The sequence below is a fragment of the Odocoileus virginianus genome, chromosome 16, assembly GCF_023699985.2.
Source record: "Odocoileus virginianus isolate 20LAN1187 ecotype Illinois chromosome 16, Ovbor_1.2, whole genome shotgun sequence".
NCBI classification, from domain to species: Eukaryota; Metazoa; Chordata; class Mammalia; order Artiodactyla; family Cervidae; genus Odocoileus; species Odocoileus virginianus.
The window spans coordinates 16,581,685-16,608,019 of record NC_069689.1 but is presented as its reverse complement, the minus strand read 5'-3'; the positions used below and the strand labels follow the sequence as shown (position 1 = coordinate 16,608,019).

The 26,335-nt window shown below is 41.4% G+C and overlaps 1 protein-coding gene across 5 annotated transcripts in view; it reads right to left on the bottom strand.

The window, feature by feature from the left end:
* Positions 1-26,335, bottom strand: part of DICER1 (dicer 1, ribonuclease III) — a 72,333-nt gene that overhangs the window by 9,683 nt on the left and 36,315 nt on the right. For 4 of the 5 annotated variants that reach the window (XM_020899141.2, XM_020899140.2, XM_020899139.2 and 1 more), the window contains 15 exons: positions 21,596-21,728; positions 19,644-19,886; positions 18,944-19,095; positions 16,351-16,483; positions 15,607-15,682; positions 14,720-14,859; positions 12,634-12,813; positions 12,178-12,391; positions 11,819-11,972; positions 9,899-10,081; positions 9,523-9,628; positions 8,837-9,012; positions 7,071-7,854; positions 4,485-4,640; positions 606-1,491 (listed from right to left, as the gene is read on the bottom strand). In XM_020899141.2, coding sequence (XP_020754800.1) covers positions 606-1,491; positions 4,485-4,640; positions 7,071-7,854; positions 8,837-9,012; positions 9,523-9,628; positions 9,899-10,081; positions 11,819-11,972; positions 12,178-12,391; positions 12,634-12,813; positions 14,720-14,859; positions 15,607-15,682; positions 16,351-16,483; positions 18,944-19,095; positions 19,644-19,886; positions 21,596-21,728 — 3,716 coding nt within the window. Of the gene's footprint in view, positions 1-605; positions 1,492-4,484; positions 4,641-7,070; positions 7,855-8,836; positions 9,013-9,522; positions 9,629-9,898; positions 10,082-11,818; positions 11,973-12,177; positions 12,392-12,633; positions 12,814-14,709; positions 14,860-15,606; positions 15,683-16,350; positions 16,484-18,943; positions 19,096-19,643; positions 19,887-21,595; positions 21,729-26,335 lie in introns of those variants that run through there. The other variant, XM_070477890.1, reaches the window with a different exon arrangement.

Genomic DNA, 26,335 nt, shown 5'->3' with positions numbered 1-26,335 from the left:
GCCTATTCTCCCTTCTGATCAAATGGACTGGGAGTCGATTAAATAAAGGAGAGAAAGAAACATGGAGCCTACTGCAAAGCAGAAGGTGACGGAAGAAACAGCAAGGACAATGAAACCTTCCTGTGATAAGAGTTTCTTTTAATCTATTCCTCTTTAGACTTTAAAGGACCTTAAGAGAGGGGCCTTTTTGTTCAGGAAGAACAATAAAAAGACATGGAGACACATCCAGGATATAGGAATAAATTATTTAAGAACCTGAAGCAGCAGTGACCGGACACCATAAAGGCAGTGGGGTAGGATAAAATGGCAAAAACACATCACACTACTACGGCTCAAATCTAATTATGCTGTATATAAAATGACAGATACACAAGTCGCTAAGACAGCTCTGCTCCCAACTATCAAAGTTTAGGGAACAGTGTATGCACCCAGAAAGATGAGGGGAAAAAGGACTGTTTTCATTTTCCTGCACTTCCTCCCCGCACCGTGCATATTAAGCTCTAAGTCTGTACACACAGATTATTCTCTTTACATTATTTTACAGGTCGATCCAATTAACACCAGGTCTCATTTTCAGAGCAGCAAGCTGTGCTGGCGCTCCTTACCCGTGATCGTATTGTAGTGGTAAGAGGCGTGTGTAAAAGCCTGTAGAAGGTAAGCCTTGTTCTTGAATCTGTAGTTGATTTTCTTTTCGAAATTTTCAAAACCCGAGATCAGGTGACGCAGTGTCCTGTCTGCATCGGGGTGATCAAACATACACCTCGGGGGGATCTTCAAACACCCATACTCCAAGTCTTTCAACACAGAGGCTCGGGAGCCGGCTCCAGAGGCGGCTGCACGGCTCCCTGAAAGGTTCTTTTGTTGGCTGGTGAAATTCTCCCTGGTCAGGCACATGGCCTTTTCCCGATCAGTCCTTTTAATTACCGGGAGCACCTTCAGCCCCAGAGAGCAGAGGAAAAGCTGAGCGGCCCTCTCGCCACAGCTGGTTAAATAGCAGCCCAGCAGGGCCTCCACGCAGTCGGCTATGCTTTTGTCGGCAATGCACTGCTCCGTGTGCAGGTCGTAAGAGATGGACTGCTTCCCTGTGTCGACACCGCAGTTTTCTTCTGATGGATTCCAGAACCCCACCACAAAGTCATCCTCTTCAACAGCTTTGCTCGGATCCAGGTAGCACATCGCATCCCACGAGCTGTAGTCGAAATCCTCAAAATCGGATGAGAATGGCAGACTACCTAGGGAGGACTTTTTGGGCATTTTCCACTCGTATGCAGAATCGGTGGCTGAAAAAGGAGAAAGTGAGATTTTCTTGACGAAAGCCCCTGACCCCATCAGCATGTTATCTATGAACTTGATGTGCTCCTGATCATACTCCAGGAAGTCGTCCTCGTCGTCGGCGTCCTCCTTGGGGGCCCTCCACATCAGGCCCTCCTCCTCTTCCTCCTCCTCAAAGTCCTCGTCCAGTTTGCCGTTAGCCAACACGCAGTCTTTTGTCTGGAAGGGGGGGGAATGGGGAGGGAGGGGAGACATAGCGCTGTTTTTAAAAGGGTTTGAGACTCAATAAAAGCAAGGGTTATGGATAATTTCAAATGACAACCACAAATACTAAAAGGCAACTTTCAAATCATGGCCATTTGTTTTCAATTAACATAAAATAAGTTATTTAATCATATAAACAAAGTAAAATATGTTCTTTGAATGTTCATTTTCTAAGTTATAAAATGACCTTTATCTAGTATGAAGCTTTAAGTTAAGGATTTTATACATGGATATAAAGTTTAAAATTCAGGCTCACAAGGCAAAACTTCAGCCAAGAATTATACCTCTGGCAAGACACACAATGAAAGCTCTCATGTGCCGATCACAGAGCTCTTCGATTTTGCTGACAAAGTTTAAAAAAATTTTTTTAAAGATTTTCAAATGAACAAAATTAAATTCCAGGTGTAGAAAGAGCAGAACTTCTGTAATTCAGTAAGAGTATAATATATAAATAGATAAAATTATTTTCTTGACAACATTAAAAATGTACAGTGGGGCTCCAGGATGAAGCTTTTGTCCCTATTGCCACTTCAAATCAAAGCGTATTCACTACAGTGTAAAACTAAACTGCCGTGCTTGGAAACTAAAAGTGATCACTATGAACTAAGCTATGAATTTGAGAAATTATGCTTTTCCCTTCAGGGTAACAGATTATAGCATAACTGACAAAAATAGAAGACAATTTAGACTAACATGAAACACAACAATCCAATTTCTGTCAGAAGGTCTTTGCTAATTCCAGTTTCTCTGGCAAAAGCTTATTTGTGAGTGACAATCTTAATAATGGGCCAGGATTCAGTAACCATGGAACTTTTCTGCAATGCTAGAAAGACACCAAATTTCTGTTATACATGAAAAAAAAAAAGAAAATAAACAAGACTTTACTTGGGGAGAAAGGCAGGAGGGTGTGCTTCAATTTTGATAGAGACAACTTTGCAGAGTATTATGACAAAAAGGTTTTCAAGCTTTTTGTGGAGCATTTTTTTCAAGAGAGATACAAACAGTGCATTTGTCTGAAAAGAAATAAGTGCAATGAACCAAGCCATGTTATCTACAACTATCTTTCTTTACATTTTTTTGATTAAAAAGTTTATGATTTCTTTTCAAGAATAATGAAGAACACCAAAAAAAAAAAAAAAAAAAGCTATAATGGTGGACACCTCTAGGGACTATTACCTAATAAAAACCATATACTTTCCCAGAGTAACATGAGATGTTCTTGACTATCTGGTCCGTAAGGGGGGAGGGCGGAAGGCCAAATTTTGATTAAAAAAGAGACAACATTATTTTCATTAAAAAAATCCATATATATCTTGAGTAAGATGCTACCATAACCAAAAATTGGCAAAGTGCAAAAAATGCCGGGGCTTTATCAACAAATAAGCTGTGTGATCTTGTGCAAAGTTCTTTAATGCCTCCGGGTTTCAGTTTTTTTATCTGCAAAACAGTGGGATTCTACCTAATTCAGTGGTTTCCAGGAGCACTTCAAGCTCTTTAAGAATAAACAAAAACAAAAAAACACTAGCAAGAAACTCTTCGCTCTCACAGTTCAAGTTCACTTTCCACCTAAGCTATTCCCACCTCTGGCGTCTGTACACAAAGCTTTCGTGTAAACCTACTTGCTGAGCGGCGAAGCAGGCAGAATAGGAGTGGATCAAGCATAAGCTTCCTAATATCATATAACAGTCTATTTCAAGAAGCAGAAATCGTTAAATAAAAACATAAACAGTATTTTAATGCAATCTAAGAACCAAAGTACCAGGCCATTTGAAATGCTAAGGAAAATAAATAAGAATTTTATGTTGTATCTTAAAAAAAATTTTTTTTTTAATTAAAAGTACATGCTAATATCACCTTTATGCTTAAAGTTTTTAAAGCACCAATGATACTATGAAACTATTTATAAGGCAGGATAACTGTTTCTGGAATTTTTGTCACAGACATGCAAGATTCTTCTCTGAAGTTCTCAAAATCATACACACTTTCCTCTAAGTTTCTATTTCTAAATTAATAACATGTATAGTTTTTCTAACCCACCTTGCATTAAAATACTCAATGCTCTGCCAGGTAAGTCCAATTTCTGTAATAAGTCAAATACTGCACAAGTATAAAAATAAACTCAGTGAATAGGTAAAAAATCAAAACAGAGTCACTGAGCATGCTACCTGGAAATACTTAAAAACATCATCTGGGACATACACGTCAGAAAGAAGATGAGAAAAAAAAAATACACATAGAAAACATAACTTGTGAAAGAAACAGTGTTCTCATTGCTGATCTGAAGCAGAGATGAAGTAACAATTAACCAGTTTATCATTAATGCAAAATAAAGGTCTGAAAAAGGAAACTGCTGGCAAGATGGCCTCCCAGCCGAGCGCACCGGACGCCGGCTCCAGGCCCGGCGGGCTGCCCCCTGGTGGCCTTCCCGGCGAGACAAAACGAAACAGCAGCTCCCGCTCGCACACTTCTTTTCAGTTGCTGGCAGGATTTAAACTATTTCCAGGAAACTACAACCTTTACGTTTTTTTTTTAAGGTCACAAGAGGAGAAACAGTCCTGAGGAGCCCTGAGCTGCAAAAGCAAGACTTTACTGAAACCGTTTCACAGACAGACTGGAGATTACAGGCTACTGGAAAGTCATTTCACTGAACAAAGCTAAGGACCTGTGATAAATCGTAGTGTGCAACATTCAAGTGAAATGTCACAGAGTTAAGCCCTTTTTATTCGAATCACACCACCAGATACTCTTCTGCCTTTGGCAAGGGAGGATAACAAACTGTTCTCTATCACAGTTACAACACTGTTCTAAATTCAATGAAAAGAAATTAATTTACTAAATTGAATTTCTACTCTATTATAAACACACTGGGGAAAAGAAACAAAAAATTAACAGAACAAGATTCTGCCCCCTCACCAAACAATAAATCCACCCAGTTACCAGAAACTTACCATTTCATCTTTTTCCCATTTCTCTGTGTTACTTTTGTCTTGATTTACTACATAACCAGGAGGAAGCCAATTCACAGGGGGGTCAAATATGGACACCACCATGCGGCTGGGCAGCCCCTTCTTTTTTCCAAGCCGATACAGATTACAGTTGCTGACCTGCAGCAGAAAACATTTATGCAACACTTGTCCATAAACGATTGTTGTGGAAGCTCATGTGAGACACTAACGTAATTTTTAGCTAAAGATTCTTCATATTCCGTAACTAGTCATCAGTTATACAGACTGCATAGTTTTTCTACCTATCCATGACAGAAAATATTAAATTCTCATGTAATCTGATGATATAAAATTCAAATTGCTGATTGGAGCTATCAAAATAGAAAATAATCAAAATTCACCAAGTCCAAAATGTCCCAATATTCTCAATGGAATAAAAGGCAGAAGTACCATAAACTCTAGCTATAAAATAAAAACCAGCACTGAACTAAAATAATTTTTTAAGTTCTTTGAGCCTAAACTATAAATATGATTTCATCCTCAATGCTTTCCCAAATAGCATTCTTTTGTTTTTGATGGCATTTCAAGCTATTTTGTTTAACTATTTTAAAACCAAGCAGACGTAATAAAGAGAAATCCCATGTTTACTGACATCAGCTTTACTGTCTTCCCTCTGGTATGTTTTTTCTAAGGCCTTCATCTCCTCCGTAATTTATTCAAATCGCTGTGTCTCTACCTAGTTTTTACTTGAACACCAAGGTCTAGAACTGTCAATCTCATTTTCCAAAAACGGGGTTCCTTTTTATTTAAGTACTTCATGAGTCCCTTTCCCCCGCGTAACTCAACACCCCTGAACAAGCACCCATGCTGGAGAGGCACTGGTTGGGATGCGAGACAGAGAAGTGGTCCCTGAAGCCTGCGGGATTCGGGGAGGAGCCCCCCACGAGGCTCACTCTGGGCCGAAGGGCTTTCCCACACCACCCGCGTAGCGTAAGTAGACTCTGGTTTCCCTCTCCACACTGTGGGACCACAGCATCGCAGATGCCAACGAGAGGATGAAGCGTGCCGGGCACTTGGATGGAAATTACAAAGTCAGTGGAAATGGTCCGCAGGATGGAGAGGAAGGAAGAGCTTAGCGAGGGCCCACGGGAGGCACCAGGCGGCGCGGGCTGCGTTCACACGGACACAAGAGGCGAGCAGCAGCAGGTGGGTGCAGGACCCAGAGAGACAGCCAGGGAGGCCGCCTGGCCGCCGCAGGGCTGGGGCGGGCACTCCGAAAGGGCCTTCAGCATCCCGCTGCGCAAGTGACAGTGATCTCCGCAGCACATAAGGAGTCAGAGCTTTCTGAGCAGCAGGACGGAAGAACTTTCAAAACGGAAAATAGTTTCTTTCCTAAGAGGATGCAGTTGCTTTCTACTCACTCTCGACCTCTGCAACCACCCCAGGGAAATCTTGCTTGTTCTCAATTAGCACTCTTACAAAGGCAATTCCCCCAGACTGCATCGAAGTCCTATATTCTTAATCACCTGAACGTTCCACTGCCGAGTCCGTGAAGTCCAAAAGCCCTAAACTTCACTTTGACTCCAGCACTCCTGCCTCCCCCAGCGCTGGCCCCTCAGAGCCCGGCTGCTCTGGGGGTTACTCCTGCAGCAAGCACCCTCTTTACTTAAGGGGGCTGCAGGGAAGAGTGGAAGGCTGTGGGCTCCTGCCTCGGCCATGCTCCTGACCATCCCAGGCCAGCCAGGTGAGCTGCATGAGCCGACAGCTCTCCAGGCCAGCGTCTTCTCGTCTGCAAGATGTGGCCGTGTCATCGCCTACCTCTCAGGGGCACGCTGGGAAGACTGGATGGAGAACCTCTGCGGGCTACTCGTGTGGCGCCAAGCGCCATGGAGAACAGCGGGGGGGCGGTGAATGGTCAAGAGCAAGGTCTCTAAAGCTGGACTGCCTAGACCAGGCCACGTGTTTACACACCGTTGACTGCTGTCTCGGTTTACTCACCGAGAGCTGACACGCTGCGCCATCTGCTCCCTGTTTACAGACTGTAAACGCACGTCCTTCCAGTAACGCCTTCCCTGATCACAAGTGACAGTCCTCCCTTCCAAGTGCTCGGCAGCTTTGTGTGTGTGTGTGCCAAGCAGGTACCTGGCACCTTGTGAGCCCTCTCTCATTGTCATTTAAATACGTATCTTTGTTACTTTTCTTCTCTGAATCTTAATTCCACACTACATTTAGTGCCACTGCTGCGCAGGGCTTCCCTGGTGGCTCAGCTGGTAAAGAATCTGCCTGCAATGCAGGTTCGATGCCTGGGTCGGGAAGAACCCCTGGAGAAGGGAATGGCAACCCGCTCCAGTATTCTTGCCTGGAGAATCCCATGGACAGAGGAGCCTGGCGGGCTACAGTCCCGGGGCTCGCACAAAGTCGGACACGCCTGAGCACCTAACACTCCCCTTTTCCCAGGGGCATGCACCAGAAGCCCCCGCTGCCCTGTCAGGTGTGGCGGCCCCTGCGGCAGGACTCTGCTCGTCCTCTGGACCACGGAGGCTGGAAGCCAACCTCTAACTGCGCAAGGGTTAAAGGACAGCTCCTTACCTTTTTGCTTCTCATGTAGGAAAGGCGGCCCTCGTGCGCATCGGGGTAAGTGCAGAAGAGATACGTGGTGATGGCGTGCTTCAGGAAGGAGTCGCCAAGCATCTCGAGCCGCTCCAGGTTAAATCCATCGCTAGCGTTCGAAAGGGTCAAAGCCTGAAGAATGAGCCCGGGGTTGGGGCCAAGCGTCCTGGAGGAGTAGCCAGGAGAAGGGCTCTGCTCAGAAGCCGTCCTGTCCGGGGGCGCCTCCCCAGTCTCTGCAGTACCAGGCACGGCGGCTGTCACGGGACTTCCATCTGAGGTAGATGTGTTAGCATTTCCATCAAGGTATTTATTACTCAGTAGAGTACATTCATCGCTGGGCTTGGGCTGGTTCTCGTAATTGTATAAATTCTGAATGGGATATGAGGTAGTTGGTTGTACAGGTATTTCCTGCTTGTAGTAATTCAGATGGTTTCCTTGGCAAAAGTCTCTGTTAGCTAAATCGTAACTGCCATTGGCAAGACTTTTATTGTAAGAAAGACCATTAATTGCTGTCAGATCTGTTGAAACTTCAATTTGGAGCTTACCAGGGGACTCGCTGAACAACGTTCTGCAGTTCACAGACATTTGGTCATGATTTTCTAGAGAGGAGGTTCTATTAGCACCTTGATGTGCAGCATTTTCAGGGACGACAATTGTGCTATGCTTACAGTAATTCTCATTTTCAGCTGAAGAGGAGTTAGCAATTGAGATGAAAGATTTGCTGTCGATAGATTTTTTCCACCCGAAGTCTAAGTTAGGGTATCTGCAAAGACATTTTTTATAACTTTTCATCAAACCCTTCAAAGAGGCTAGGCTTAGAGTAAGCACAATCTGAGTAAAGGTTAGATCAGTATAAATATAGTCCTACCTTAGAAGAGAAATAAGGTTCCAAGACAGACATCAGCACTACTGGGAATTCTTCACAACATAAACCACGCAGTGGGACATGGCTCTCTGCGCTGGTTTATTCCCAACCCAGCAGCACTATGTGGGGCTGAGTTCATGAAGCCTGGGGTCAGCTTAGCAGACCCAGGGCTACAGACTGCATGTGCTGGGGCTCTAGGCCAGCAGGGTGACTAGCTGGGGAATTTCGAGTAATTTACTCAATGTCTCTGTACCTTAGCTACCATCCCTGGAAGAGGAACCAATAATTCCTACCTCACAGGATTGTCCTAAAGATGAAATCATCTAACATAAGCTATAGTGCTTAAACCAGTGTTTGACGCTGTAGTAAGTGACCGGTACTATTACAAAGTTCCTCTATTCCTAAACCAGCTTGCTCTTGCCAACTGGATAACCAAAATAAATTTAAGTCATTAAACCAGTAATTTCCTTACAATGCAGAGACTTGACTAGTGAGAAGAAAACAACCTGAAGACAACACACTGAGGCAACTGTTAACATGTATCTGATTTATAAAAGAGGAAGAGCCTTAAAATGTCAGCCCTGGGACTAACAACTCTTTTCATTTTTACATGAACTGCCACCACTGAAAAGGGAACGACTGGTTTTGACCTTAGGCTCTCCTCTCCCTCTGAGCATCAGCAAACAATGACTCAATATACAGATGTCCACTTAGGAGTCAAATGATGCATCTATTTCAGGTATTAAATACATATCCACATTTTCTTTCCAATCTTTTAAAAAATTATTCTACATAAAATTAAAACGTGAACTGAAGTCAGTGCTTTCTGCAAACGGGATTTCATGAGCCATGTTCTTTCTGACGCACGGCACAGGCGTACCTAAAGTCCACAGGAAGTGATCTGACTCCCACACCAGCATCGCTGGCTGTCTGGGCCCTGAGCTCCTCTGCAGTCAGAAGGCAGTGAAGGCGGTAAAGGATGCTGGGGAGACAAACGGCTTTTCTCCACAGTGATGCTGGAATTGGATGTATAGCACAGAGTTCTGGAACTAGTATCTGTGAATGAGCAAAACATGTGGCTAAATGTAAATTGTAGAGAGGTAAATATAAAGCAAGCACACAAGAGAATAACAATGAAACTTAAAAATCAATTTCACTGAATAAAGACAAAAATCAGAAACACTAGCCAAATCTTATTTTTTAAAATGTTTTAAAAAATAGCTCTTTAAAGAAAATGGGATTTATCCTAGGATTTTATGATATAATTGCTACCAGTGGACCAAGCAAAAAAGCCAAACCTCTCATCACGCTTACCAAAGAGACATTCATTGTGTTGAGGTTTGACAGAAACAACAAAATTCTGTAAAGCAACCAGCGTTCAATAAAAAAATTAATTAATTTTTAAAAAGGCACAAATGAAGTTGTATGCCACATTAATTAAAGCAGAACAAAACTGAAGGGCTGGGCAACTTCTAAAAAACTTACAAGTCACTCAATTCACTTGGTAAACATAAAACTCAAGCATCTTTCAAAATACTGTTATGCTAGTGACAATGAACTCGCTACCTGTTTATTCTGCAGGCTTTCCCACTTGGCTTTCCTCTTCTCAGCACTGCTTAGAGGAAGAGCTTTCCCCTTCTGATTCAAATGGCGAGGTGTCAAAAGATTAAGTCTAGAAAAATTTCAAAATAATCTTATCAAACAGACAAAAACAAGTTCACTGTGACAGCGGCTCTACGACTTCAGGGCAGCTCACTGGAAGAGCTCATTCACACTGCAGACCCTGCGCCAGACTCTGGGCAACTGTGTGTGCCAATGGCCTCCTGAGTTCAGGGCCTACATACCGGTGGGCTGCGGGGACCACAAGCCTCCACATCTGCCCACTGACCTCAGGAAACAGCAGCCCAGGTACAATCCAAGTGCCATCTCTGGAGTGCCTTACCGTGAAGACGTGTGGTCCACGTCCAGCAGCGGCTGGTTGAGATTGGTCAGGTCAAGGTTGTACTTTGTTTTATAATACTCCGCAAAAGTTTCATACTCGGGGGAAGGAAATTTACTCAGGGGGGTAAGATCAGTATACACGTCAGCAACATAAAATCGATGAGGCTGATCAAAATTGCGGTATCTAAAAAAGAAAAACAGTTTCCGTGACTTTCTGGTTTAAATCAACTATTCTCAAAACACAAACTGTTTTTAATATGAAAATGCAAGTTATGATTTTAAAGTAAGAGTTCAAAAGGTTAAAAATATATAATAGCAATGACACTTCAATTCTAAGTGTCATTAGTTAGTGTATACATATATATATATGTGTATATACTATAGTATATACATGTATTATAGTATATTATTAGTATATATTATATAGTATATTATTAGTATATAATGTATATACTAATATACATTAGTGTATTCTAACTAATACTTTTCAAGTGAATTTAAGTCAAGAGGAACTATATTTATATCAAGTGAAAACTTGACTCTCTATTCTCTCCTATTTTACACATCATCCTTATTCTAAATATCTATACTTTGATAACACATGAAAGCCAAATGGGTCCTTTTGTTGCTCACTCGCTAAGTCGTGTCTGACTCTTTGCGACCCCATGGGCTGCAGCACGCTAGGCTCCCCTGTTCATCACTACCTCCCAGAATTTGCTCAGAATCATGTCCGTTGAGTGAGTGATGCTATCTAACCATCGCATCCTCTGCCATTCCCTTCTCCTGTTGCCTTCAGTCTTTCCCAGCACCAGGCACTTTTCCAAAGAGTCTGCTCTTCACATTAAGTGGTCAAGATATTGGAGATTAAATGGCTCCTTTAAATATCTCTAATTTCATCAATATAAACAGTATAGAAAACTTTCAATATCCAAGCAACCAAGTAAATAGTTTATATATTACTAACACTAAACATGAAAGATTCTTGCCCCACAATACATATGCTATTGTACCATTTCTGATATTGACAGGCTGGTATCAACTAACATTTAAAACATGGCATTGAGGTGCAAAGTGAAAAAAGAAAAAACAAAAACAGAACAAAATCCAAAGACAACTGCAGCCAGTATTTTAATTCTTTTAAAATTGTGATATTTAATCTTAATGCTCAAAAACTCTATCCTCTAAATTTTTACCCAAAAGGCGGCACTAGTCGTAAAGAACCTGCCTGCAAATGCAGGAGACGTAAGAGACTCGGGATTGATCCCTAGGTCTGGAGGAGTCCCCGGGGAAGGGCATGGCAACCCACTCCAGTATTCTTGCCTGGAGAATCCCAGACAGAGGAGCCTGGTGGGCTATGGTCCACAGGGTCACAGAGAGTCGGACACAACTAAAGTGACTTAGCACACATACAACAAAGCATTGTAATTAACTATTTTCACTGCACTTAATAACACTATGCCTTTCAATGATTTTAATAAATTGTTATTTATAATCAAATTCTTTAAGACTGTGGGGATTAAAAGGATGGAGGTTTTACAAAGAAAGCCTATCAACATCATTTAGATGATCGGACCTTCACAAAGTAAAATCCCTTCACCAATAGCATTTCCGGCTTTGTTTTTATGTAAGTAAACTGGGGAGCACAGGCCTGTCACTAAGAGATACCTAAATTTTCCACTGGCCACATCAATGCCAGAGTCAGCCCACCACATGGCCCATGTGAACAGGGGGAATCACCTCCACCAGGTTCGATTCCTGGGTTGGGAAGATCCCCTGGAGAAGGAAATGGCGACCCACTCCAGTGTTCTTGCCTGGAGAACCCCACGGACGGAGGAGCATGGTAGGCTATAGCCCATGGGGTCGCAAAGAGTTGGACACGACTGATGGACTTCACTTTCTTTCTTTCCACTTAACACCTTACCTTGGAATGATAACTGCATCTTGGTAATCTTCTAATTTGAAAACAAAGGGAGTTTCTTTTGAATACTTTGTGCTGGGAATGCCTATGCGAGCTTCAGATTTCTCGATATCTTCCATGAACTTAAAGTCAATGTCCAAAGTGCTGGAGTCATTAACTGAGGGGAGAAAAAGATCTTTTAGCTTGTTAAAATATAATAATACAGGTAAGACCCTCCCTCAAGCTCTATCTTCATTCCATGTGCCTAATTCAGAGTTATCAAAGCGATTTCTGTACTATATTCAGTTAAGCTCATTGTTAAGCAACACACTCATTTTTTAGCTACTATACAGACAACGCTTTAGAGTCTGGATCCTTCTTACCAACATTAAGAGGTAGAACACAGTAGGCTGAGTCCGCATCTGTGGGTTTAAATTCTAGTGCAGGTTTTTCAAGCCGAAGAATATGTGAGAATATATACTGGTGAAGTCTTGTGATCAACTCAAGCATTTGCAGAGATAACGTGAAACCAGACTTCTTCAACTCAATAGATATGGTGACCTCTCCAGAGCGTGTGTACACAGGAAAGTGCGGGATCTTCGGAGAAAGAAAAATAAAGCCCAAGGTTAGCCAAGATTTCAGTCCATTATAAACAGTTAACTTCAGAAGAGGAATGATGCTTTCTATCAGGGGAACAGAAGAGACACTTCCAATTTTAAAATAGTGACCATCTTGAGGTAACAAAAGACAGTTACTTTTAAAAGTCGCGTTTTCTTTTTTTTTTAAAAAAAAACACAACAACGACAGTCCAACATAAAAGGTCACCGCGAAACGTCCACCTGAGGTATGGGCTTGGCTGTCAGTATTCCAAAGCATCTTGTGGTGTCCTCAGGCGGGTAGAGCTTCCGCCTTCTGAAGTTGAGCTCATCAGGTAAAGGTGTCGTCAGGACCATTCCGATCACGTACAGGTAACAGGGCTGACCGGGCTTGGGATAGCTCTCCCTCAAACATTCTGGAATCTGCGAGTGGAAAGAAAAGTGTAAGCAATAAGTCCAAGTGTATTCACCTTTTTTCCAGATGTTGGCAAGAAACCAAATTTTTTCCCTGGGTGTACTAAGAGCTGATGAGAGAAAACTAAGACCCAAGGCAGGAAACCTCCTCATTTACTTAACCTCCCTGGAGAGGCGGCACTATTGGGTGTGCAAGAATATACAAAACCATCAAACACCGCAGGGTCTTTTAATACAATACTATTCATTTGACGTGGGCTTCCCTAGTGGCTCAATAGTAAAGAATCCACCTACCAATGCAGGAGCCATAGGTTCAATCCCTGGGTCAGAAAGATTCCCTGAAGAAGGAAGTGGCTACCCACTCCAGTATTCTTGCCTGGGAAATCCCATGGACAGAGGAGCCTGGTGGGTTAAAGTCCATGGGTTGCAAAAGAGTTGGAACACAACTTAGCAACTAAACAGCAACATTTTATTTGATCTATTTCTTTTGACTAGAGAACAAACTCTTTTCTTCCCTAGGTTTCTTAGTCTTTACTCACTGTTGAATATCAGAAAATAAAAGTAGCCAAGTTTTTAAAAATCCTACATAATCCTGAAACTCACAGATAACCTTTAGTAACATACCATATCATCTCCCAGACTTTTCTGGAATAAATGTATACATTCCAGAATAAACGCACATAAATATATACAGATACGTATTTTTCATCACAAATGGAACCACAAAACAAAGACCGTATTATCGATTTTTACCTCTGGTTACTGCAATGAGAATATCTTTCAGGGTCAATACAAGTCAGTACTATTTTTAATGGCTGTCTGATTAAAGGCGTAAACTATGACTTAAACTAAACTAAGTTTCTAAACTTCCAGTATTCATTTAACCCCATCCAATAGTCTTACAGTTTCCAAGGCTCAATAATATAAATAATTACATCTATAGTTACAAGGTGCAGAAACGCCAGCTAAGAGATACAGTTACTAGAGTATCAGACAGTGCAGAACGCACCTATTAATCACACAGGACATAAAGCAGTACTGTGCTTCTCAGAACACTTATCAGTGGTAACATTTGTCACAGGAAACTAGCCCAAGAACCTTGAGGGTAATGTCAGAATAGGAAAACTGGATATGAGAAAATAAGCAGTTCAGAAAATCGGATAACTTAATTCCTGATTTTTGCAAAAGTGACATGATTTTGAATCTTGAAAATGCTTAGCTAGGGGCAAACTTTTTAAAAAAAGTAAAAACCCAATAAAACTGCAAAAAATAAATAAAAAGAATCATATTTAAGCTAACATCTAAGTATATAGCAAATTTCTGCTTTAGTTTGGGGGTTTAAAAATAAGGTAAAAATATTGACTAATATTTTGTAAATAAGTACTCCAGCCCCGTATGGTTACAGCCACAGATCCATCTAGACATGACATGCTGGAAAAGCTGACTGTGACTCGTCAGGCCACACCCTGACTCCTGACAAGTCACCGGGCTGACACCTGCCGCGCGCCCCTCACCCTGAACGGGCACGTGCCTGTTTTATCACACACACCCTCGAGGTCTCAGGCCGCAGTGTAAGGCAGAGCGAGGACCTGGCCACTAAAGTGGATGAAACAAAGAACATCTGTTTAAATGACATTAATTCATTATGGATAGAATGTGATAAATAAACACAAGAGTCCTTTTGACAAAAAAAACAAACAGCGATGTCTGCAGGGAGAAAGAGCACATGTACACGTGACAGTGAAGGGGCTGCTGTCAGAGGAGCTGTGAACGAGGCAGGGGAACACGCTGAGACCCACGGGGTGGGCTGAATTACACGTGTTTGGGAAGCCACGCAAAGGAATCGGGGCCTGGTACAACAAGCAACAGAAAGTCAGAAAGGCTAGATTCGTATTTGGCTCTAACCAATACTAACTGCTTTCGGGTAGCACTGTCTTCGTTTCGTGGAGCCTGGTCTTCCTGGAACACTGGTCTCTTCTTCATCGTGTAAATCCAGCTCTTCCTCGTATTTAACAGTCTCCTTCCCAACTGGCATCAAATGGTCATCCAGTTCACCTAAGAAATGTAAAGAGAAGGAACATGATTTTGTAATAAAACACTCAATCCTTATTTTGCCTAATTAATCAGTGGGTCATCCAGGGCAGCTCTGCCTTAGGAAACAACTGGACAAATCACGAAAACTAAAGCGTCTGTGCTTTTAGCAACAGAAAAGTAATCAGATGTGATAACTGAAGGCAAAGTCTATTGTGACATTCATATATCCAGTATGATGAGGACTATAAATTCTGTTTTAAGACTCAAAAATAAAAATGTGCAAACAGGAAAACATTATCAGATCATCCCTTTACGAATGCCACTGGAAGACAAGTCTTTCATTTGTACACAAATATAGACTAATTTGAGAAACCGATACATTAAAACACAAATGTTCACGATTCATTTTTAAAAAAGCTTTCATTTGTACACAAATATAGACTAATTTGAGAAACCGATACATTAAAACACAAAACATAAATGTTCACGATTCAACAGTCAGAAGACATTATTACATTTATATATTTAAAAGGAGTTAGAAATGAGAGCAAATAAATCACAGCTGCTCAGCTGTGAAAAACAGAACGCCTCCATCTTACAGGGTCTTCAAGTTACATCACACTTACATCTATCCTCCCCGAAGCACACCAATATCAACGCGTTCACAGCCTGCAAAACCCTGGAGACCCATAAAGCCCTTGAGGTGCTTTTGTTTTACAATGTTTTTAACTTTATTTTTATCTACATGTGCTTTTCACACACTCTTACCAATTTTGTGCAGTTTTTCACAGCAAATGAGAGCCACGACTCTTTCAGCCAATCGAATGCAGCTCATTGGGGGACCCTGGAAGTAACCAAAAAAACATGTCCACAGTATATGCATGGAGCTGGAGTATTGTTGGCACATAAAACACAGATGAAACCTCTGCCCTGATATCCTTAAAGCTGAAATTTACCAAAGTTCTTAACTGTGAAAAACATCAGCCAGTTTAAAAAAATCCTATTGTCTATATTTGAAAAGCCATCTTTAAAAATCCTGCCCAGTAAAACCTACACCAGTTATCATTAAGAGCTACAATCTTGATGAATTTAAATTTCAGTAAGAATTTAGTGTATCAGCATTGAGACCAAGGACAGCAATTGTATAAAGGTATATTTTCCAATCAACAACAAAATAACTAGAACAGCCCAACTATATTTAATGAATTCTGTGTCACTGTAAGGATCTAAAGCCACAACTGAATGATACTGACAGAAATGTTTAGAGTAGTAAGATTTTAAAGGAATCTTCAGAGGTCTTCTAGCCTAATTCAGAGAGTCTACAAATTACATATATATAGTCTATTGAAGACTCGAACATGTAGTTGACTACAAAAGAGATTTCTAAATGTACTTTTTAAAGTAGATTTAAAGCCAAATTTACCTATAACTCGCAGAGCCTTAGAGAAGCTGAAAACAAATCTGTTAACGACATTAACTTTAAGGCACAATCATTTCTTTTTCTAAACTTACAACAATGGAAGCTCGAAGAGGTGAGTTAATTGGCAGATAAAGAGTTGAATAAAATGTACCATCAGGCAACTCTCGGGTTCTACATTTAGGAGCCAGATGAGTAAACGGATCACTTGGTAATCTAGCACAGTATCTGTGGGGGGGGGGGGGAGAAAAAAGAAATGGTGATGCTGAGTCTACAACTGAGAAAAAATCTGATATTCACATTTGATTTTTTATGTTCCTCTTCCCCTCTACTGGATAGGTATTTATATGTGTGGTTTCAGCATCACTGCTTTAAACTTTCAATAAGACGGACTAGCACGTTTATATATATACATATATAATACAAACTCCGAGATGACATTCCGTATCTGTGCTGTCCAACAGGGAAGCCACTGAGCTCTCGAACTGCGGCAAGGGCAGCTAAGGAACTAAACTTTTAACTTTTAATTTCTATTAAAATTGATGCTTGAGTGTCAACAGCTGTGTCTGTCTAGTGCTACGCCTGGACAGTGCGGAAAGTACTGTTCAGAAGCCATGAAGGGAACAAACTGCCAGCGTTTGCTCCTTAGGATCGCCAACAGATTACGGGGGCCAGTGCGAGGCAGGCGTCAGGGGTGGGCCGGTGCTCATCCAAGGAGGGCAGGAGGACAACCGGGCCGCCCCACAGCAGCACAAGGGACGGGGCAGGAAGCCGGCTCTGAGGGAGCTTAGCCCGAGCAGGGCGGGTGCTGGGACAGGAAGCCAGCCTGGCGGGGAACGGGATGCAAACAATGAGGCCACAGACGGGCCGCAACACTGCGAGGCCAGGACCCTTGCAGCGAGGGCGCCTCCACACGGTGGCAGCCCCCTGGGGGAGGGAGACTCTCCATACGGGGAACCTGAACAGGAATTAATCTGAGGACAATGGGAATCAGATTTCTCACTATCAAAAAAGCCAGCCAGGGACAAAAAGAGGACAGCAAGAACAAACCGTCTGGTGTCATAGGAAAACTGGAGCTAACCACAGGTAGTCAGGTACAGACATAACGCGTGTGAAAAGGCATGAATGTATTTTCCAGCTCCACTTGCTGAACAGCCTGGTAGCAATAATACTCTAGAGGCAACGAACACACCTTGGTTTCTAAACACAACTCATTCTCCACTAACAGGAGCCAGGACCTTTTGGAGAAATAGCCAACATCTAGCCTGGGGCAGGGAAACTGTGAGTCTAGAACATCTTGTGTGCCATAAAATACATAAATGTCCAGAGAATAATGGTGACATGTTAAAAAGACACTGAAGTTACACCGAAGGGGTCCTCACCAGCCAAATTTCACACAATTTTCACCTCAAAATAAGAAATGAGAGTAAAAGACTAAAAATGAGCAAAACAGGAGTCCATTAGTTCACACTGGATAAGAAAAAATAAAAGGAACAAATAAACAGAGAAAAGAGAAAGCTCTTTCTCATAGTAAAATGGCAACTAATAAATGCTGAAAGAATTAGGGAGTCAGAAAATCCCCATTTGGAAAACATCACAGAAATAATCAATCCAGGCAAGAAATATCAATGGGTGAAAACTGAGGAGAGGGATAAATTTTATATAATCGCAAAATATCTCCCCATGAAATACTCAAGAATTATAAAAAGGAAAAAGGAAATTTTACAGCAGAGAAAGCTGGCAGACCTTACGAAAGTGACGAAAGTCACCACCATCATCAGAGGACAAATCAACACTAAGTGACCCAGTTAGAATGTAAGGAATCCAGCATCACTTCAGTGACGTGCTGGCCAAAAACATATAACCGGGGTCCCATCATGAGAAAATACCAAATAAACCCAAATTGAGAGGGAGACGACACAATGATTGGCCTGCCATCTTCTAAACGTTCAAGGTCTTCAAGTCCAAGAAGGACTGAAGAAAGGTGCCAGGGTGAAGCAAGCCAGACAGATGAGGAAAACGAGCACAGCCCTGGGCTGGACCCTTTCCCTCCAGACAATGTTCTTGGGAAACCTGAATGGGTCTTCTCTGGGTGTTCTTTGCAGTGTTCTTGTAATTTTTTAAAGTTTAAAACTGTTCCCAAATAAAAAGTTAAAAAGAAACGCTTACATTTTCTGCTCCTATTTTGCCTCTGCATGAAATCTATCCTGATACATAATCTAGCTATGCATCTGCTTTCCTTAGTTCTTAAAAATGTTATCACCAAATCAAGACAAAGTATTGATAAAACAGCATGTACTTAAAAAAAAAAAATTTCAAGTCTTCCATTCCTGCTAAAGGAAAATTCAATGGCTGCCAACACGACACAAAACAAGTTTCAAGATTTAGAAAAGAACAGTGAGCATTGCAAAATTAATTTCAAAGCAATTAAAATATGTATGGATTCATTAGGTCAGGCTTGCCAATTAGAAGGGAAACATTTATTTCTGCATGATACCAGTTTTGCATTCTGACAAAAAAAAACAATGAACAGAAAAAAGCAACTTCTTTTTCTGTCACTGAGGCATCACAGGCCATAAATGGAGAAATTGGTTATTGCTTGCAGATGGTGAACAACACATTACTTACAGATTTAGACGAAATCTCACGATTCTCACTGGTTTGCTACCACGTGGCCTGTGGCCGTACCTGTTGACGTGCCCAATGGCCGTGTTGATTGTGACGCGGGGACCGTCCTCAGACCTCAGCACATATGGTGGGAAAATATCGTCGTCATCCACCACGGGCTCCGTGTCGGCCTCCCCGGTATCAACTGACTTGGAACATTTGTTTCGCAAGATCTGAACAGTTTTAGAACAGAATTTATGAGAACAAATGCCTTTCCTGCCACTAGCTGTCTGCCTCTGAACCTACGGAAAAGCTCCCTTGACATGAAACATTTCTCTCTCCTAAACACATACCTCAATACTCCATAGCTACATGCTTCAGACAATTTTCCCCACTGCATCCTTCCCAGCTCCAGTCACATGAAGATGTTCCCATACAGGGAACAAGACACTGAACTACACCTACCTACCAGCACGCAAGTGATCGCCAGTCTTACATGAGTACCTGGGATGTGACATCACTCTCAAACCACTCCACCACTCAGTCAACTAGGACGACACCATCCACATGAACAGTGTACTTCCTAATCTTCCCCAATAACCTATATGACCATTTTCACTGCGATTTTATTGTGAAATACTGCTAGCTCTGTGCAATTACTCTCAACTGTCTAATAATGTACCCACTGCACACCTCTGTTGAGACTAGTCTCTGAAGATGCAACTGTTTTTATTATTTCTGTATGCACAGGAGCAACTTGCAGATAACATGTGACTCTTACCTTTTCAATAGCTTTGTATGTTTTAAGGTCTTCTTCAAAACCCTTTATTTTATCCGTATCTGCTAACATCACATAATTAGAGATGGGTGCCCTAGCTCTTCCCTTAGACTGAACGTAGGATCGATACTCCGTGGGCAGATCGAAACGAACCACCAAGTTGCATTTCGGTATGTCAACACCCTCTTCCACAATACTTGTTGCAATGAGCAGGTTGGTTTCATGCGCTCGAAATTTCCTAAGTACCTGGAAAAAATCCACCAAGAAAAGGAATTCTAAAAAACTTTCCAAAGAAAAGAGCATAATAAAATTAAGGGTCAAGTGTAATTTGTGACAATATTCTGAGCACTCTTAATCCAGGCCAGGCTAAAAACAATGACAGTATCACACAAAACTCGAGATGCCATGAACATTTGGGCAAAGAAACTCTGATTTAAAGACATTTTCAGCTGAACATAACTTGAAAAAAATCAAAGTGCCTTTCTACTTTAGAGAAGCACCCATGGACAAGTCATAGTCTTCCGGCTAAAGACACTGGCTTCTTTAATAACCACCGGAGTGACCAAACGAATTCACTTCTGAAATCCTGTTGATATTCTGAGCCTCCCTATGGGACCTGTGTCTGTGAGCCTATGCCAACATCCCTCCAAAGATGTCAAAACTCCATCACTAAAATCCCTAAATCACTTGGAATTAAAAACTACAAGCAAAGCATCATTTATTTTCTGACATCTTGGGACATACTTAATTTAAGGGATCAGAAATGACTTTTTTAAGTGAAAAATTTTTTTCATGCTAGATTTCAGATAACATCATTTCCCAATTCAGCGTAAGTTAAATAAGAAATTAAGTTGGGTTTTAGACTGATCTGTCAAGACTCTGGCTACTGAATTCCCCAAACTTGGAGTATTATCAAAGAAAAATGACTTCAACATGAATTATTCTGCTACTTTTAACTTAAACAACAAATTTTACCTAAAAAGTTTTTATTTGCAAGCCAGGAACACTATGTTAGGTTTTATCATCTTTACAGTGCTATTTCCTATATCGAATCTTGAATAAAAAGCATGAAAAAAAATTAAACCAAAAATCTTTAAAATATATTGCTGTTTTTAAAATAGTAAACCAAGGTAGGACTTTCAATAGCAAACAAAACACGTCCTAGGTCTTCCCAGGCCACCAGGCCCGAGCACTTGTCTCATGCACCCAACCTGGGCTGGTGATCTGTTTCACCCTAGATAATATACATGTTTCAATGCTGTTCTCTTGAAACATCCCACCCTCGCCTTCTCCCAGAGTCCACAAATCTGTTCACAAATCTGTTCTATACATCTGAGTCTCTTTCCTGGTGGCCTGGGAAGACCCAGAGGGATCCGGTAGAGAGGGAGGTGGGAGGGGGGACTGGGATGGGGAATACATGTAACTCCATGGCTAATTCATTTCAATGTATGACAAAAACTACTGTAACGATGTAAAGTAATTAGCCTCCAACTAATAAAAATAAATGGGAAAAAAAAATAAAGAAAGAAAAAAAAAAAAACTTCAAAAAATAAATAAATAAATATCACCATGGGGAAAAAAAAAAAAAAAAAACACGTCCTAGGAAAAAAATTTCAATTTGTTGCTTCAGAATCGTAACAAGTCAGCAAGGGTTATATTTACACGAGCTGTCTTCGTCTATGAAACGTAGCTGTGTGTCCTCCGCCCCATAAAGGAAAATAAAATGGCTGATGGCAATTAAGACACAGAATTGATTTACCAGACAAGTATTCTAATTCTACACATGAGAATCATTGTTCAGCTACCTCAAGGGAAACGGTGAGTCTCTGTTTATGAGGACTCTATATCACCAAAAACATGCAGAGGAACTATAAAGAGATGGGGTTCCTACGGGCAGTGTTTATATATATATGTTCTGAAAACTGTTACTGTAAAACTATTTTCACTTAGCTTACCTCTTCCTGTTTTCTGAATTCCGCTTCCATCTGTTTGTTCCGAGGCTGATTCTTTCCAATGCCATGTCCAGTTATAAAATTGCTGCTGATGTAAGCCAGCTCTGGATCTTGTTTGCCAGCTTCCTTTATCAATCTAAGAAAATTACACACATTTGGAAGTTAAGCATTGCTGAGAGGAAAAAATTTAAACTTTTGTTTGTAAGGTCTCTCTGAAAATGGAAATACAGGTGTTTTTTTTTTGCCAACATACCTAACAAAATAGCCTTGGTATTTTTTCTTCCCCCAAATAGCTTAAAAAGAAATCACCGTCACTCTTCTCTGTGTCGATCTGTACACCGAAAGCTTAGAACACCAAAGACAGGGTTGATTTACACGACACGGATGAACGAAATGGTCACAGTCCCTCAGACTTTCTAATTTGGCAGTAATGAGCTTCACAGAAATGTGGCCTGGGAAGTGACAGCGCTAGGCAGAGAGAAACAAGGACTCTTCATCTGTTCTGGCTTTAGGCCAAGATTTATAATGAAAAAGCCACACACACTCTCTCTCTGAAACACTGTTCCCTAAGCGCACACACAACCTGCCGCAGTGGTCATGCCCCTGTCTCTATGACCAAGCTTACGGAGAGTTAAGTACCAAACACCCCAAGGGAAACTTCATTCTCCTCTCTCTCCATGTAGTAAGTCCTAGCTGCGCATGCAAAGGAAGAAGCGTGTTATTTCTGTTCGGTTTACCCCAGTGCCCTGTCCCCCTGGAAGGAGGGCTCCAGGGCAAGGAAAGCCTCCATCCACTGATAAGCATCTCCATTCCCAGCACTTCATGGCCCTGCGGCCAGCCACTGACCACAGTTCTGCATGAAAGGCCACTGAGCTTCGGCCCTGCAAGGCTAAGAGAGCTCGCCTCCCTGCAAGGCTGAGATAACTCCCCTCCCATCCCAGCAGGAAAGAGAAAAGGCTCTTGAGCTCGTCCCCCTTCCTGCCTGCTCCCCTCTATCAACCCAGAAAGCTTGTCCCTGAAAGCGGGCCCTTGGCTACAAAATGAAAAAGAGCAACAGGACAGGCTCACGTTACATGGGTGCAGAAGGTTAACAGTTAGTGTTGCCATTACAGCTATTTTGGAAATATCCACATTGGAAAACTCAGCACACAGGATAAATGGTTCCACACCTGACCTAAGTGATCCCATATGGTTCCTCTGAAGTCATACAACATAGCACAAATTCCTAATAGAAAATTGCATTTTTAAGTCAAACCATTCTTTTTTTTTTTCTAATAAGTACATGAAACAGACTAATATCAAAGTCCTGGGAGAAACCTTGAATGGCCATCTAAAATATCTTCCTGCCTCCAAATCAGTGAAACACTGGCATGCCTAGGTTAGTTTAAGAGTCTGCTCTACAGTTCAAATGCTTAAAATGTTCAAAATCAGAAAGTTTTTTAATATGTTCCAAGATCTGTTATTATGAACTTATGATGTCAGTAACAGAAAGCAGTGTTACATGCAAATTGCATGTCCCAACATCTAAAATATGAAATCAATTACTGTAGAAATAATATGTACTTCCAAATTTTAGTTTATGTAAACAAGCATCAATTTGAACAAAACAGAGGTTTAAAAATGCATTTCCAGTTACTCCTAATTAGGCAGAGAATGTATTTTAATTTGCCTAAAATAATAAATCTGGTAGACTTCCAACTAGCTGAGAACTGGAAGCACGAAGAGCACTTTTATTTCTCCTTAATGAGACCCTCGTCAGGACTGCGGTCAGCAGAAGAAACAAGAAGCACATTAATAAACAAAGTCCCCTGTAAGCAGCAATTAAATGCTTTTACATACCTATGCTTACAATGTTTAAAAAGGAAAAATTTCTCCATCAGATAAATTTAAGGAATCCCTACAGACAAAGCTATGGGCTTCCAGAAAAACAAAACGAGGCCTACTGTTGTCAGGGCACTTGTATTAATAAGGGCTACACTATCTGCCCAGAGATTTCACAGTACCACAGAACTGCTAGGATGGAATTTTGTTCCTTTTAATTTTATACTGAGTTTATGTGAGTTGTTTCACAAGCAAGTTGTCTGATAAAGAATGCTGTTCTCTATAGCACAGAGCTTCTCAAACAGTCTCTAGCAAAGAAGTGATTGTTTTTTTCCTGTTTTCAAATTCCCCTGAAAACAGTATTTTTGTAAAATTCCATGAAAATTAACTAAGAAAACTTAAAAAGTATTAAAATTTAATGGCCAACTGTATAATATTCAGCAGACATAATTTACTCTAAAACCTAAAAGAGTTGGTGCTTACCCTCCATCTCTGTACCTTTCTCACCGTGGCCGGCACAGGCCCACACTGTGCGTGCACACAGCCTCCCCAAGTACAATGTCAGGCGGCAAGACTGTGGTTTTTGTATACAGTGTCTCTCACTAATGACTCAGTAAGAAAGAGAGGTATTATCACTATTTTATAGATGAAGATGTTGAGGCTTTAAAAAATGAAATAACTTGCACAGAATATACACCTAAAAAGTGAGTGAAGATAAAAAGAACCAGGAGCCCTCGGAGAAATGGCTGATTCCATGGCTGGAGCAAGAAAAACACAGGATAAGCCTGGAACACCCTGGCGTACCAGAAAGTCAGGCAGGGTTCAAAAATCAGGAGGATCGGGGCATGTCAAAAGGACACAGGCGCTAACCTCAAAGAGCCCCCAGTGGCCCAGGGTGGACTAACTTATAAAAAAACTAACCCAGCATCAGATCATAACCAAGGTATAAAATACACAAACATGAGTTCACAGTGATCAAAGAACATGAGTCAACAAATATAAACAGATAAATAGGATAAAAGAGACATGTTTTCCTTACAGAAGAATTTCAGTAACACACATAGAGAAGCCCCTCTCCAGGCATGAAGCTGAATTCCTCCCGCCCCAGGATAAACTAGCTTTGGTGACTTGCTTCCAAAGAATAAAGTAAGAAATCAGAAAAATAATAACTTCCCAGTGGAGGAAGTTGGCAAGTGCACTCATAATCATGTGATGAAGTTTAACATCACCCACGATGTTCTGTGTCAAGACCACGAATCCCCCTTAGATAAAGCAACAAGAAGGGCACCTCATGTCTGCTGCCTTCTTTCAAATGCTAAAACCCAGTCTAATCCTGAGAAAAACATCAGAGAAATTCAAACTGAGGGGCAGTCTACAAAATATCTGACCTGTCCTCCTCACATCAAAGTTGTCAAAAACAAGGAAAGAACAAGACGCCACAAGAGACCAAAGGAGATTAGAGAAATAAAACAACTAAATGAACTCTGGTACACCTTGGATTAAAAAGAAGACATTAATGGGAAAACTGGGGAAATCACTAGAGTCTAGAAGTTAGTTAATAGTAATACACCAATGTTAGTTTCTTGGTTGCAAAAAATGTACCCTGATAGGGTAAGATGTTACTGATATAAGACATGGGGGAAACCCAGAATGGGTATGGGGAACCGCAGTACATCCCTGCAACTTTCCTGTAAAGACAAAGCTACTGGGAAAAGAAAGGGGTAGAGGATGGGGGACAGAGAGAAGACATCAACCCAGGTTTCTTCAATGCCAAAGTCACACAAGACTAATAAATCACACAGTGAAAAGAGCTCTAGACTTGGAGAGTGGAACTCACTTTCTGCCACTTGATCCTTGAGTTATTTCAGAAAGTCACAAACTGTTATCTTCGTCATCTATGATAGGAGTGAAAACATCTATCTTCTTCCCTCATGGAGTGTTCTGAAATTTTAAAACTGTATAAAGGTACCAGACATGAACAATGGACTGGTGCCAAACTGGGAAAGGAGTACATCAAGGCTGTACACTGTCACCCTGTTTATTTAACTTACATGCAGAGTGCATCATGCAAAATGCCAGGCTGGATAAAGCACAAGCTGAATCAAGATTGCAGGGAGAAATATCAATAACCTCAGATACACAGATGATACCACCCTTATGGCAGAAAGCAGAGAGGAACTAAAGAGCCTCTTGATGAAAATGAAAGAGGCGAGTGAAAAAGCTGGCTTAAAATTCAACATTCAAAAACTAAGCTCATGGCATCCAGTCCCATCACTTCATGGCAAATAGATAGGGGGGAAAAGGAAACAGTGACAGACTTTATTTTCTTGGGCTCCAGAATTACTGCAAATGGTGACTGCAGCCATGAAATTAAAAAGATGTTTGTTCCTTGGAAGAAAAGCTATGACCAACCTAGACAGCATATTAAAAAAGCAGAGACATCACTTTGCCGACAAGGTCTGTATAGTCAAAGCTGTGGTTTTTCCAGGAGTCATGTAAATGGATGTGAGAGCTGGACCATAAAGAAAGCTGAATGCCAAAGAATTGATGCTTTTGAACTGTGGTGTTAGAAAAGATTCTTGAGAGTCCCTTGGACTGCAAGGAGATCAAACCTGTCAGACCTAAAGGAAGTCAGTCCTGAATATTCATTGGAAGGACTGATGCTGAAGCTGAAACTCCAATACTCTGGCCACCTGATATGAAGAACTGACTCCCTGGAAAAGACCCTGATGCTGGGAAAGATTGAAGGCAGGAGGAGAAGCAGGCGACAGAGGATGAGATGGTTGGATGGCATCACCGCAATCAATCGACATGAGTTTGAGCAAGCTCCTGGAGTTGGTGACGGACAGAGAAGCCTCGTGTGCTGCAGTCCATAGGGTCGCAAAGTCAGACATGACTGAGCAACTGAACTGACTGATATAA